Here is a 13,443-nt window from a genome sequence, read left to right on the forward strand (position 1 = left end):
GAAGGAGTGGCCATCAGCCAAAATGGGACAGGATGTGGGAGGAACGGGATTTTGTGAAGGAGATGAGTTTGGACTTGTTGTATTTGAGACGTCTTGTCAACATGGGATGTCTGTGAAACTCTCTCAAGTCTTTGGAGTTTGTGCTGGAAGGCAGAGCTGAGTTGGGGTGGCTGGGATTAGCTTGCCCCACTATGATTTCAGGGAAATCCTTGTATCAGGGTCACAAGAAGTTTTTTCACCCCAGGAACTAGTGGAAACATTGAATAGTGCAGGTGGTGGGAAAATAGAGAACATAGCTTATGTCTGAAGAGGATTCACTTCCCATAATTTTTCTCCATGTGAGGATTTGTGCTTATGGTTGTCAGTTCTTCAGGCTTTTTAAAGGAAAACTATAAGTCTGGTTTCTCAAAATTGTTTAAATGACCTAGCTATCGGCTATAAAAGATTTTTTTTCTTAATGTTAATTGGAGAAATTTGCATATGGACACGACATTATAGAATTAGAGACTACCTTAGTTGTGATAATAAGGTGGCTGTATTCCAGAATGTCCTTATTAATAGGACATTCATGCAAATATTTGAGGGTGAAGTATTCTGTTAGGTGCAATGTATTTTCAAATAGTTTAGAAAAAAGCAAGTGTGGTGTGTGTGTGGTGTGTGTATGTGTGAAGTATGTGTGTCAAGCATGTGTATGTGTGATGTGTGTGTGTATGCATTAGTGGTATCAGAATACCAATGATGTCATTAGTTGAACTTTTCTTTATATTTAAGAATTCTCAAAATAAGATGGGGGTGAGATGTGCAAGATGTGCCCAGTAATGATGTAGGCAGTCAAGGGCTGACCTGTAGAGCCATCCAGTTTTCCATCCCTTTCCTTGTAAAAAAATCTGTTTTATAACCTTTGTTTTTTAAATAGACTTTTTAAAATATTTATTTATTTATTTTTGACAGGCAGAGTGGACAGTGAGAGAGAGAGACAGAGAGAAAGGTCTTCCTTTTTCCGTTGGTTCAGCCTCCAAAGACCGCTGTGGCCAGCGTGCTGTGGCCGGCGCACCGCACTGATCCGAAGCCAGGAGCCAGGTGCTTCTCCTGGTCTCCCATGCGGGTGCAGGGCCCAAGTACTTGGGCCATCCTCCACTGCACTCTCGGGCCACAGCAGAGAGCTGGACAGGAAGAGGGGCAACCGGAACAGAATCTGGTGCCCCGACTGGGACTAGAACCCAGGGTGCTGGCGCTGCAGGCGGAGGATTAGCCTATTGAGCTGCGGCGCCAGCCTAAATAGACTTTTTATACACCTGCCGTTGCTTCAGGACTCTGGGTCTCCCTGATACCCCTCTACGTCTTCTTCCTTGAGTAACTTCAGCTTCAACAAGGGAGGGAGAGCTCAGAGACAAAACAGTGGTACCCAGAGGGATGTACACAGATTATGCTTGTCCCCAGGGAGACAAATTCCATTCCAACGCAAGGGTGGGAATGATAGGTCATTGGCTTGTGGGAAAGGTTGAGAGAAACTCAAGGGAGGACACACGATGGAAATGCAAGCCACGTTTTTCTCCCTGTGTTTCTGCATAAATAACTGTCTGAATTTCCTTGCTGGTCTGTGGTTCAAGCAGCTAGATGTAGGATCCAGCCAGTCTGTAAACTCTCTTCAAGATGCCTGTTTTCAGCTCCTGGGACAGTGCCTAGCACATGGCAGTCACTTGGAAGTCATGGAAAGAACCAACAGATGTCACTTGCTGGACCAAGGAGTCTGCATTTTACATCATGTCGGCTGCTTGCTGGGGAGAGGCCTGTGTAAAATGTCCTGGATGGTCTGGGAAATGCTGATTTTTTTCTAGTGGTTAACCTTAGCCTCGCATTCCCACATGGGCGCCAGGATGGGTTCCCTCCAAAGCAACACAAAAATCCATGTTCAGATTGCAGCCCCTCATAAATCCTGCTTGCTGTGTTACCATTTTCATCTGCCTACTTCTGCATCCCCTGGGTTGGAAGGGAGTGCTTTACCTTAGAAGTGATTCACTGCTCCTGGGCCACTGTGGGCTTTGAAAGCCACACGATAGAAGCTCCCTATCAATCCCCCCATTTATAACCATGGCGGAGAGCTGGGTGTTGTCTTGTGGTTATCAGTGGTTTCACAGAACTCAACCTTTATTCCTCGTGTGTCTATTTTTCAAAAAGTTACTACTCCAGATCTCTGAAAGTCGTCGCCCCCTAGGATGCATTTGTCTTTGGTTTGACATCTCTTGCGCTGTGTCCCTTTTCAGTTTTCCTTTCTCATGTAGGATAAATGGCTCTGAGGGGTTTGGAGGGAAGAGTTACATCTTGCAGTGCGTTTGTGAGTGCATGGAGACCCTGGCCTTCCCCCTAGCTACTCCCTGTGCCCCTCCGTTAGGTGGTGGAGGAATCACTGGCTAAGACAAATGGCCTTGGGTGCTGTTTACCCAACATTCATACACTGAAGTCCTAACTCCTAGTACCTAGAATTTTGACTTTATTTGGCAACAGGGCTGTTGCATAGCTAGCTAGTTCAGAGGAGGCCCTAATCCAATATGGCTGCTGTCCATATTTAAAAAGGAAATTTGGGGATAGAAATGCACAAAGGGAGAACACCATGCAAAGGTGAAGGCAGAGGTCTAGCGTTCAAGGAATGTGGACAAACCTTAGAAGCTGTGAGACAGCCTTGGGCAGATGTGTCCTCCCAGCCCTAGAGGGAACGCACGCTGACAGTGCCTTGATCCCAGTCTTGGAGAAGTGCGAGATGGCAGCTTCCTGCCATTTGCATCCCCTAGCTTGTGGTCTTTCGCTGCAGCAGTGCTAGGAAACGAATACAGATGGTGTCCCTAAAATGTTTTCCTGGGGACCTGCGTTTACGTGGGAGGTAAAGTGGGTAAGAACTTTGGTTTTTAATTCCTTAATTAATTACTTTGAAGTGGAGAGCAAGTGAAGGAGAGCGAGCGAGCTCCCATTTACTGGTTTATTCCCCAAATGCCCTCAACAGTTATGGCTGAACTGGGTGGAACCCGGGTCTCCATGGGGGTGTCAGGGGTCCACCTACTGAGTCATACTGCTGCCTTCCACAGTGTGCATTAGCAGGGAGCTGGATTGGAAGCAGAGCTGGGACTTGAACCCAGGCACCTTGATATGGTCCCAGAAATCCTAACCACCGGACCAAACATCAGTTCCAACATCTGGAGTTTGAACTCCAGCTGGGTAATCTTGAAAAATTACTGATCATCTCTGGGCCTCCAGTTCCCTCAAAATACAATGGAAATGTTTAGACCTGATAATACTAGCACAGGATTAAATGAGATAATGTATTTAAAGCACCAAGCCAAATACCTGTCACATGGTGGTGTTATTACTAATAATTGCTGGTATTTACGGGGCCCCAAAATACTTCCACAATCCAGAGTTTAAAAATTTCTGCACAGACCGCCCTCAGCCAGAGGTGGAGAGTGCCCCCATCTCTGGGCTTAGGGTCTGGAGCACTGTTTGGTTTCCATTCCTTTTCAGGAATGTAATCTTTCTCCGGGAAATGGGACATGGTACATCATTGGCGCAGGCAATGGCACACTTACCATTTAACCCAGAGGAATTAAGAGGGCTGTAAGCAGTGGGTGGTATTTGGAGCCATCAGATGAGCTGCCTAGTGTGTGCTCATATTCCTGGAAGCTGATGGGCTAGTGCAGGGTGTGGCTCCGAGGGGGCTGTTTCTCAGTGTCTCCCTCGACCAGGGAGGAGGCGCAACACAGTAACTGCATAGTAACAACCACTTACTGTAACGCGTGCTAAGTACTGGGCTAGATTTCCTTAGAACGTCATCCTCTGCGAGGCAGCCGGTGAGTTCTTTCCACATGGGAGCCTGGAGGGAATTCCCTGCTCCCAGCTTTGGCCTGGCCTAGCCTGGTCTAGCCCTAGTCACTGTGGGCATTTGGGGAATGAATCAGCAGATGGAAGAGTTCGTTCGTTCTCTCTCTCTCTCTCTCCCTGCCTCTCAAATAAAAATTTTAAAAGAAAAACATAAAATGAGAATCTATTTTCCACTATTCACTGAGGTCAACAACAGGAAATTGCTTGTAATTTTTCTGTGAATAACAACTCAAGCAGGAAGCTGTGCTAATCATTATTATTATTACTTATGCTAATAATTACATTTGATTGGGCAACTTAAATAGAAGCTGCCTTGAGGACAAAGACAGTCTAAGGAGTTCATTATCACGATTTCCCTTGCAGCTTGCTGTCTTCTCAGCACCACTAATTAATATTCACTCCATAAACAAACAAGGACTGTGCAGGGGGCAGGCTGGAGACACGACTGCTCCCAGAACAGGGGAAGAGCGAACGAGACAAAGGCACTGGGTCACACTTGCGATTATCGTCACCGTAAGATGCTTCTGGAAGCGACTTGGCAAAACTCACTGGCACCATATGCCTGGCAGATTAGCAGCTTCAAGACAATTGAAAAATTAAGACAAATCTCAGGTTCAGTCTCCAAATTCAAACATGGAGAAAATGCTCATTTTGCTCCAGTCACCAATTCACAGCAAGCTTTTTTATACTGGGGTTGTTTGTTTTGTGTGTTTGATTGATGTGTCAGCGCTTGATTTCCTAATCTGGTTTTCCCTCTGTCTCATTCACAGTCTGTTTCAAATACACCAGAGCACTGGATTCTGGGTACTGCCTCTGTAAACACTGGCAGACACTCACGGGATTGAAGAGTAGGGGATATAGGTTCAAATCCTGATCTTGCAGTTAAGAAGCCATGACCTTCAACAACTTGCTTAACTATTCTGTGCCTCAGTTTCCTCATCTATAAAATGGGCATGATACTGCTATGTAAGGTCAGAGAATTTTATAGGGAACTTATCCTAAGAAAATTTATTTCATTTATTTAAAAGGCAGAGAGACAGAGATCTCCCACCCTCTGGTTGACTCTGCAAATGCCTGCAACAGCTGGAGCTGGGCCGGATCAAAGTCAGGAGCCTGGAACCCACTGCAAGTTTGCTATGTGGGTGACAGGAACCCAACTATCCGAGCCATCATCACAGAGCAACCTAGGAAATGGAGTAAATTTTTAAAAAAAGATGATTTATTTAAAAGCAGACAGAGGGATGGGGTGTGGGGAGAGGAAGAGACCTTCCTCTTTCCAAGTGCCTACAACATTCGGGGCTGAGCCAAACTGAAGCCAGGAGCCCAGAACTCCATCAGGGTCTCCCCTATGGGTGGCAGGGGCCCAAGGACTTGGACATTGTCTGCTGCCTTCCCAAGTGTACCAGCAGGGAGCTGGATCAGAAGCAGAGCAGAGAGTAGGGACTTGAACTGGCACTCTGATGGCCCTAGCACAAGGGGTGGCTTAACCTGCCATATCACAATGTAGGCCCCTATTCTGTTGATTTGATTTGGTTTTTTTAAACATTTTTTGAGATAAAATTCACACAGCATCCAGTTGGCCACTTTGAAGCGCCCAGGTCTGTGGCACTGAGCAGGGCGTTTCTGGCGGAGGCAACATCTCCGTGGTGGACAGAGGCTGGGCCCAGGGGGCGGTGATAAGTGGGTGGTTAGCGAAGTTTTCTCCTGAGATTGTAAAAATGAAACAGGAACATCTGCAGGCTTGAAAAATTAGAACTTCCAAGTGTGTGGTTACTAAAAGTGGCCGGCTCTTTATAAGCTCGGGTGTGTGTGTGCGTGCGCCCAGCAGTCTTTTCTAGAATGCGTGGAGTGTGGTTCAAGAGAAAGGTTAGCTAACAGGAAAGATTTTAAAATAAACCTCAAAAGTAATGCTGTGATGGGGGCTTCCAAGCACGTGTGAACCAGCGTGGGCAGTACAGCGGCGTCTCAGGCACCTGCCACCCACCGCCGAGAAGGATCGGCTGACGCTTATAGCTCGACCGCTCCCCCACACTCCTGTTCACTAAATGTCACCTATCAATATTATGTTTCTCTAAAAGATTAAGACTCTTCCTTGTGAGTTTATGCTCAACTCATGTTTTTTTTCTTTTAATTTTTTTTTTTTTTTTTTGGAGCTGCTGCTGTGGTGTAGCAGGTTAAGTCGCTGCCTGCAGTGCCAACATCCCATAGGGGCGCTGGTTCGAGTCCTGTTGCTGCACTTCTGATCCAGCTCCCTGCTGCTATGCCCGGGAAAACCGTGAAGGATGGCCCAAGTGCTTGGGCCCCTGCACCAGGTGGGAGTTGGAGATGAAGTTCCTGGCTCCTGGCTTCAGCCTAGCACAGCCCTGGCTTTTGCGGCCATTTGGGGAGTGAATCACCAGGTGGAGGATCTCTCTCTGTCTCTGCCTCTGTTTCTCTCTCTCTAACTCTGCCTTTCAAATAAATGAATAAATCTTTAATTTTTTTTTTTCATGAGCGTGTCCTACTTGTGAATGTTTATGGGGTTGGCATAATAGTTCACCAATGAAGCTGATCAAGTCAGGTCATTCTGTATTTCTGTCTCCTTGTCTTTTCCTTATGTTTGGAGGCCCACAGCCCCTCTCCTCCAGTTCTTCATCCCTTCACAATGCATTCTGTGAACTACATTCCCCTCACTGTGTTGTGGAACACAAGGACTTACTCCTTCTATCTGACTGTGTTTTGGTGACCATTACCCACCCCCTTCCCTCTCCTCTCCCCCACTCTTCTCAGCCTCTGGTCACCACTATGTTAGGTGCAGATCACGTTTTTAAGAAGTTTCCATATGTGAGCAGAATGTGTGATATTTTACTCCTGATAAGCTCCAGTGCCATCCATTTTGCTGCAAATGTCAGGGTTCCATTTTTTTATGACTGAATAATATCCCATTGTGTGTGTGTGTGTGTGTGTGTTATTTTCTAAGATAAAGACTCTTAAAACAAAGGCACAATATCATCAGGACACCTAGAATATTAACAGTAATTCCTTGGAACATCAAATGTCCCCTCACTGCTCAGATTTCTTACTGTTTCCTATTCTTATTTTTTGGACAGTTTCTTTGACTCAGGCTGCAACTCAAGTCTTACATGTTGTGATTGTCTTTTGTAGCTTTTTTTTATATACTCCAATTTTTATTTAAAAATCTGATGCGCCAACTTAGCGTTTTCCACCAACTCGGGGAGCAGAAACCTTCACAGGTTTTACAATCTTTTGCTTAGGTGCTGCCTTTGTAGGAGCCTTAGCAGCAGCCATTGCTGTCTTTTTAGAAGCCTGCTTAGCCTTTTTGGCTTCCTTGGCAGCCCTGATAGCTTGTTCTCGTTGAGCCTTTCTAACTTCAGGTTTCTGATTTCTCTTGGCCATTATATTAGCAAGAGATGCACCAGTGATGGCTCTCTGGAATTTGACTGCACGACGGGTTCTTTTCTTTTGAATTTCTTCCGACTGCCCCTTTTTATGTTTTCTTCTGTAGAGGACAGTCCAGTTTATCTGCTGAGGATTTCTCTTGGAAAGAAACGCAGACTCGCATTTTGCGTTAAGAAATTGGAAAACCTTCCCGTCGGTCCTGGCATAGCGCCTCCCGTGCCCGGGATAGATCTTGTACCCGCTGAAACTGCACAGTTCAACATTCATGGCGGCGGCTCCCCGGGAAGAAGAAAGATGGCGAAGGGCTGTCTTTTGTATCTTTTAGTCCATCGGTTTTGCCTTCAGTCCATTGACTGTTGGAGAATCGAGTGTTGGCACTCACAATGTGGTCTGTGTATCACACTCATCAGCATCACCTGAAATGCAGAGTCTCAGCCCCCAGCCCACACTCAGGGTAGAGTTTGGATTCTAACAACGTTCTCGGGTGTTTTGTGTGTGAGAAGCACCGCTGTGGAGTGTGCCGCAGCCTAGACACTGCTGGTTGCTTCTCTGGGGGGTCATCCAGTGTGTTCCTCTATCTTCTGCATTTCTCTTTCTCTTTCTCTTTCTTTTTCTCTTTCTTTCTTTCTTTATATATATATATATATGTATATATACATATATATACATATATATATATATATATATACATATTTGACAGGTAGAGTTACAGACAGTGAGAGAGACAGAGAGAAAGGTCTTCCTTCTGTTGTTCACTCCCAAATGGCTGCAACAGCTAGAGCTGCACTGATCTGAAGCCAGGAGCCAGGTGCTTCCTCCTGGTCTCCCATGCGGGTGCAGGGGTCCAAGCACCTGGGCCATCCACTGCCTTCCCGGGCCACAGCAGAGAGCTGGACTGGAAAAGGAGCAACTGGGACTAGAACTGATGCCCACATGGGATGCCGGCGCCACAGGCAGAGGATTAACCAAGTGAGCCATGGTGCCGGCCTCTTTCTTTCTTTTCTTCCCTTCTTCTTCTTTCTTCTTCAAGATTTTGTTTATTTGAGAGGTAGAGGAAGAGACAGAGAAAGGTCTTCCATCTGCTGGTTCACTCCCCAAATGGCTGCAACAGTTGGAGCTGAGTCAACCCAAAGCCAGGAGCCAGGAGCTTCTTCTGGGTCTCCCACGCGGGTGCGGGGCCCTGTCTTCGGCGTTTCTATAGAGTTGGGTGTAGAAGTTCCATCAGGCTTAAGTCTAACAGGCAGTGGCATCCGATTGCCTCTCGTTCTGTGCTGCTAGCTCCCGTGGGATTAATGTGGATACCCGTGAATTCCTTAGGGATTGCAAAGCAGAGCCAGGCTCCCGTCTGAATGGCGCTGGCTCATTTGGGAAGTGCTTGAGTCTCTAACTTGGATTTGCCATTTCTGTAAGGTTGATCATGTAGAGCACTAGGTGCTAGGCAGTGTTCTCTGGACTTTCCTTGATGAGCTCGTTTATTAATCCTCACAAAAGCCCTGTGAAACAGTGGACTAGTTTCCTGTTGCTGCTGGAGCCGGCTGCCAAAAGCCTGGTGGCCTAAAACAGTGTGGATTTCTTATCTTACAATTCTGGAAGTCAGAAGTCCAAAGTGCACCTCACCTGGCTCATAGCAAGGCGCTGTCTGGGCTGCCTGCTGCCTACTGCCACCAGGTAGGAGAACCCACCTCTTCCACATCCAAAAGGCGGCCGGCCTTGCTCGGCCTGTGGCGTCTTCCTCCTTCGTCATCTCCGAAGGCAGAACCACAGCCGACTCAGACCTCCTTGACCCTTTCTCCTTCCCCTTCTGTACTGAAGGCCCTACCCTGGGGGTTTCTGTGTTATAAAGCATACTCGAGGCTAGCCACTCTGTAAAGAGAGGTTTGTGTAGTTCACAGGTCTGGGGTTTCAAAGCACCAGCAGCGGTACGGCTCCAGTGAGGACCTCCTGGCACCGTGGTGACAGGTAGAGGGTAGCGAGGTGGGAGCCTGTGGGCGAGGGAGAGGCAGCATCGTGAGACAGCAAGTGGAGAGGTGCAAGGGCTGGGCTGACCCCTCATAGAACAGCCCGCTCCTGACAGAACTACATGACTCCTTTCCCAGGGTGTTGGCCTCCATGGCGGGGTCCTGTGAATTCAGCCACCTCCCAGCATGGCCACGTGGAGGACTGAGTCTCCTGCATGTGGACCATTGTGGACGCTCTCCAGTCAGATCCAGACCAGAGCACCTGCATCATCCGAAACAAGTTCCTTGTTTTTAGGCCAGTTACCTAGCAACCTGAGTCCATCTGTTCCCTTGGTTTTCCTTTGCTGTAAGACTTTATGTATGAATAGATTCTAGGAATGAGAACATAGGCATCTATATTTTCTTTTAATGTTTTAAAAGATTTATTTATTTTGAAAGTCTGAGTTACAGAGAGAGAAGAAAAGAGAGAGAGAGATATCTTCCATCCACTGGTTCGCTCCCCAGATGGCCACATGGCCAACACTGGGCCAGGCCAAAGCCAGGGGACCGGGAGCTCCATCTGCGTCTCCCACATGGGTTGGCAGGGGTCCAAGTACTTGAGTCATCTTCTGCTTCCCCAGGCTGTTGTCAGGGAGCTGGACTGGAACCAGTGCCCACATGGGATGCCGGTGTTGCAAGCCGCAGCTTTACCCGCTACGCCACAGCACAGGCCCCCAGGACATAGGCGTCTGGTGGGCCATTATGGTTCCTACCACCATGAGGCACTGCGGTTCCTGTTTACAGGTGCGGAATCTGAGACACACAGAGGTGAAATAGCCCACCCAACTCCACACAGGTCGCTGGTGGGGCTTGCATGCGAGCATGGGGTCTCTCCAGAGTTCGCTCTGAATCTGTAGACACGAGACACTTGGTTTTTTAGATTCTCATTTAATATTTTATTATTTATTGTTATTTGTAAGGGGAAGAAAGGGAGAGAGAGGGAGAGAGAGAGAGATCTTCTCTCTGCTGGTCTACTCCCCAAATGTCCCCAATAGCCGGGGCTGAGGCTGAGAGCCTAGAACTCGGTCCTGGTCTTCTACGTGGGTTTTAGGGCCCAGGTATTTGAACCATCACCTGTTGCCTCCTAAGGTGCACATTAGCGATGAGCCGGAATCAAAACCAAGACAGGACTCCAACCCAGGCTCTCTCGTCTAGGATGAAGGCTTCCCAAGGAGCATCTCACCTGCTGCACCAAATGCCCCTTCTCCTCGGCTCTACCTTTAACTCAGCCCAAGGAGCCATCAGCATTCTCCCCGAATGGCTCTGGAGAGACAGTTAAGGAAACAATGAGTGAGCACAGCTGGGACGGGGTGGGGCCTGCAGGTCTGTGTGGAGCACAAGGTGCACTGTGTCTGCTGACATTTGCCAAGGCGTCTGCCGAGACAAGCTCCTGGGAGGTTTGGCGGCTGCACTTCGAGAGAGGCCCCTCCCTCCCTGCCTGCCTCTCCCCAACACCGCCCGTAGCGGGAGCCCCGCATCCCGCATCCCCGAGCCTGACAGTGACAGATTGTCATATCAAAACCTGGCGCCGGGACTGCGCTGTCATTGGCTGCACAGAGGCACCGTGGCACTGGATTCTTCTCGGAGAGAAATGATTACAAGGCACTTTAAGACCCGCAAGCGGAATGCCCCGTGCAGCTGGCATCCTTATTTATGACAAGTGATGATTGCCTCAGGTGCATGGCACAGTTGGGGGGGGATGTGTGCAGCTAGAGGAGCTGTGTGCACTGGGACAAGAAGTGGGGAATGGGAGCCTCAGGCTGACTTGACTGGGCCCAGGGAGCATCCTGGGTGGCCCTGGGGATGCCATATGGACAGAGATGTGACCTGTAGTTGTGGGAAGGCCCAGGTGTTCTGAGCAAATGAGCCCAGAGCTGGTCACTGTCTTGTGAGGGTAGTTGGTGGGGGGCTTGGGCTCCAAGGTTTTGGGCGGAGGGCTCTCAAGCTACCACTTCCTGCTGGCTTCTTGCTACCCCAAGTGGGGACCTTGGGTCGGGAGCATTAGCAGCACCTGGGAGCTGTGAGAAATGCTCAGGTTCAGGCCCCACCTAGACCAGATTGAACCAGATTGAACCAGAATCTGCACTGTAACAAGAGGATTCCTTTGTACACCAAAGTCCCAGGGCCCTATGCTAACAGCAAGGTTAGGCAGGAGGGATGGCGTTTCGGCTCAGACCTCTGACTTGGAGGGTCTCCACCTTGGCAGTGTCTTTGAGTCACCTGGGGAGCTTTTAAACATCTGTTTTTCCTTTTAATTAACAAATAATAATTGTCTATTTATGGGACACAGTGTAATGTTTTGATACATGAATTCCTTACGGAATGGTCAGTTCAGGGTAATCAGCATAGCCCTCACCTCTAAATGGGATTGCAGCAAGCTAAGAAGATTCTACAAGGCATGAGAACGATAGGGTGAAGACAAGACCACCCAGTGGGAGAACATATTTGCAAGTTGTGCATTGGCTAAGGGACCAATATCTAAACTACTCAATAACCGGAAAGCAAATAATCTGTTAACAAATGAGCAAAAATCTTGACAAGACATTTCTCAAAAGAAGGCATGCAAGTGGCCGATAGATAAATGAGAAAATGCTCCTCTAATCATCTGAGCAATGCCAATTAAAACCACAGTGAGATACAACCCCAGGAGCATCCAAAAAATCGCCATGCCTTGGACATCCTTCCTGACCAGGAAACAGGATCTGCAGGGCTGGAGGTGGACACAGCGCCGTGTTCCAGCTGCCCAGGCAGCTCCACTGCCATTGACTTAACGCTTGCCCTAAGCCCAGGAACCAGGAGAGGTGTCTCCTTTCCCCCGGGGAGCCGGTGTGTGTCCTTTCCTGCAGAGTGCTCACTGGTGCTCCCTTCAACTTGCTGCCGGGGAGCAGGTGTTTGGCAGAGAGGGGTTAAGATGCCACTTGGGTGCACCCCACTCCCCGGAAGTGGAGTCCCTGGGTTTAAGTTCTCTGATCCCATTTCCAGCTCCCTGCCGCTGTGCACTCTGGGGGACAGTGGTGAAGGCTCACGGGGCTGGGTTCCTGCCACCCATGTGGGAGACCGGGAGGGAGTCCTGGCTTTGCTGTGACCTGGGACCATTGTGGGCATTTGGGGGCATAAACCAGAGAATGGAAGCTCTCTCTTCCTGTCTCACAAAGAAATCAATTTAAACAGTCTGTGGGTCCCCCGTGGGGAACCTCCTTCCTGCTGGCTGAATGTACTTCCTCTGCCCACAGGACAGGGCGGGCCGGCCGACTGGGAGGTTTTTAGTTACCAACAGCAGACACCTGCTCTGGCAGACTTAAACCCAAAGGAAATTAACTGAAAGAGACGAGGAAAACCATAGTAGCATTAATCTATGTTTTATGGAAGGTTTACTATACAGGCTCTTCAAAAAGTTCATGAGAAAATGTAATTAAAAGATAAGTGTATTTTGGTGCCAATTTTTTTTTTTTTGAAATCCATACATGTGAGAGAGTCTCAGAAAGTTCATGAAAAATGGGCATGTTGAAGAAACTCTGCTTGGATTTCAAATTTGTTGTAATAAAGTAAACTTATCTTTTAATTACATTTTCCCGTGAACTTTTTGAAGTGCCTGCATGTGTGCCAGGCGATGTCTAATCCCCTCAAATGTATTCAGATATTCTATTTTCAAACAATTCTATGCATTAGGCATTTTTCTTCTTTTTAAAAAAGAACATTTAAAAATGTATTTGAAAGGCAGAGAGAGAGAGAGATTGAGAGAGATCGATCTTCCATCTGTTGGTTCCCTCGCCAAATGCCTGCAACAGCTAGAGCTGGGTCAGGCCAAAGCCAGGAGCGCAGGACTCAGTATGAGTCTCCCTATAGGTGGCAAGGGTCCAGTTCCTTGTGCCTGCACCTGCTGCCTACCACGATGTGCGTTAGCAGGCAGCTGGAAGGGGAAGAGAGTTGGGACTCAAATCCAGGCACTCTGATATATGGGGTATGGGCATTCAAAGTGGTGTCCTAACGCTGCTGCTCCCGCATGGTCTGCAGTTTAGCTCAGAGGAAACTGCCCCGGTGAAGTTGCACGAGTTGCCCACAGCTGCAGGTGCAGCGGCAGACCCAGGATGTGAAATCAGTTGCTCTGGGTCCTCCGTGTTTAAAGGCACTTACCCGCTAGCCTGTGCCGTCACTCGGCAGTGAGAAGACAGCTTCC

General features: G+C 48.3%; 1 protein-coding gene across 1 annotated transcript; it reads right to left on the reverse strand.

The window, feature by feature from the left end:
• Window positions 1-7,015: 7,015 nt before the first annotated feature.
• LOC133750617 (large ribosomal subunit protein eL24-like) lies at window positions 7,016-7,557 on the reverse strand. The gene has a single exon (XM_062180212.1). The coding sequence runs from the start codon at window positions 7,534-7,536 to the stop codon at window positions 7,063-7,065; it is 474 nt and encodes a 157-aa protein (XP_062036196.1). The 5' UTR covers window positions 7,537-7,557; the 3' UTR covers window positions 7,016-7,062.
• Between the last annotated feature and the right edge of the window lie 5,886 nt (window positions 7,558-13,443).

This window comes from Lepus europaeus, chromosome 21, assembly GCF_033115175.1.
Source record: "Lepus europaeus isolate LE1 chromosome 21, mLepTim1.pri, whole genome shotgun sequence".
Taxonomy (NCBI): Eukaryota; Metazoa; Chordata; class Mammalia; order Lagomorpha; family Leporidae; genus Lepus; species Lepus europaeus.

Bases quoted from the DNA above. Each gene is read 5' to 3' on its own strand.
- LOC133750617 (XM_062180212.1), bottom strand. From the start codon at position 7,536: ATGAATGTTGAACTGTGCAGTTTCAGCGGGTACAAGATCTATCCCGGG.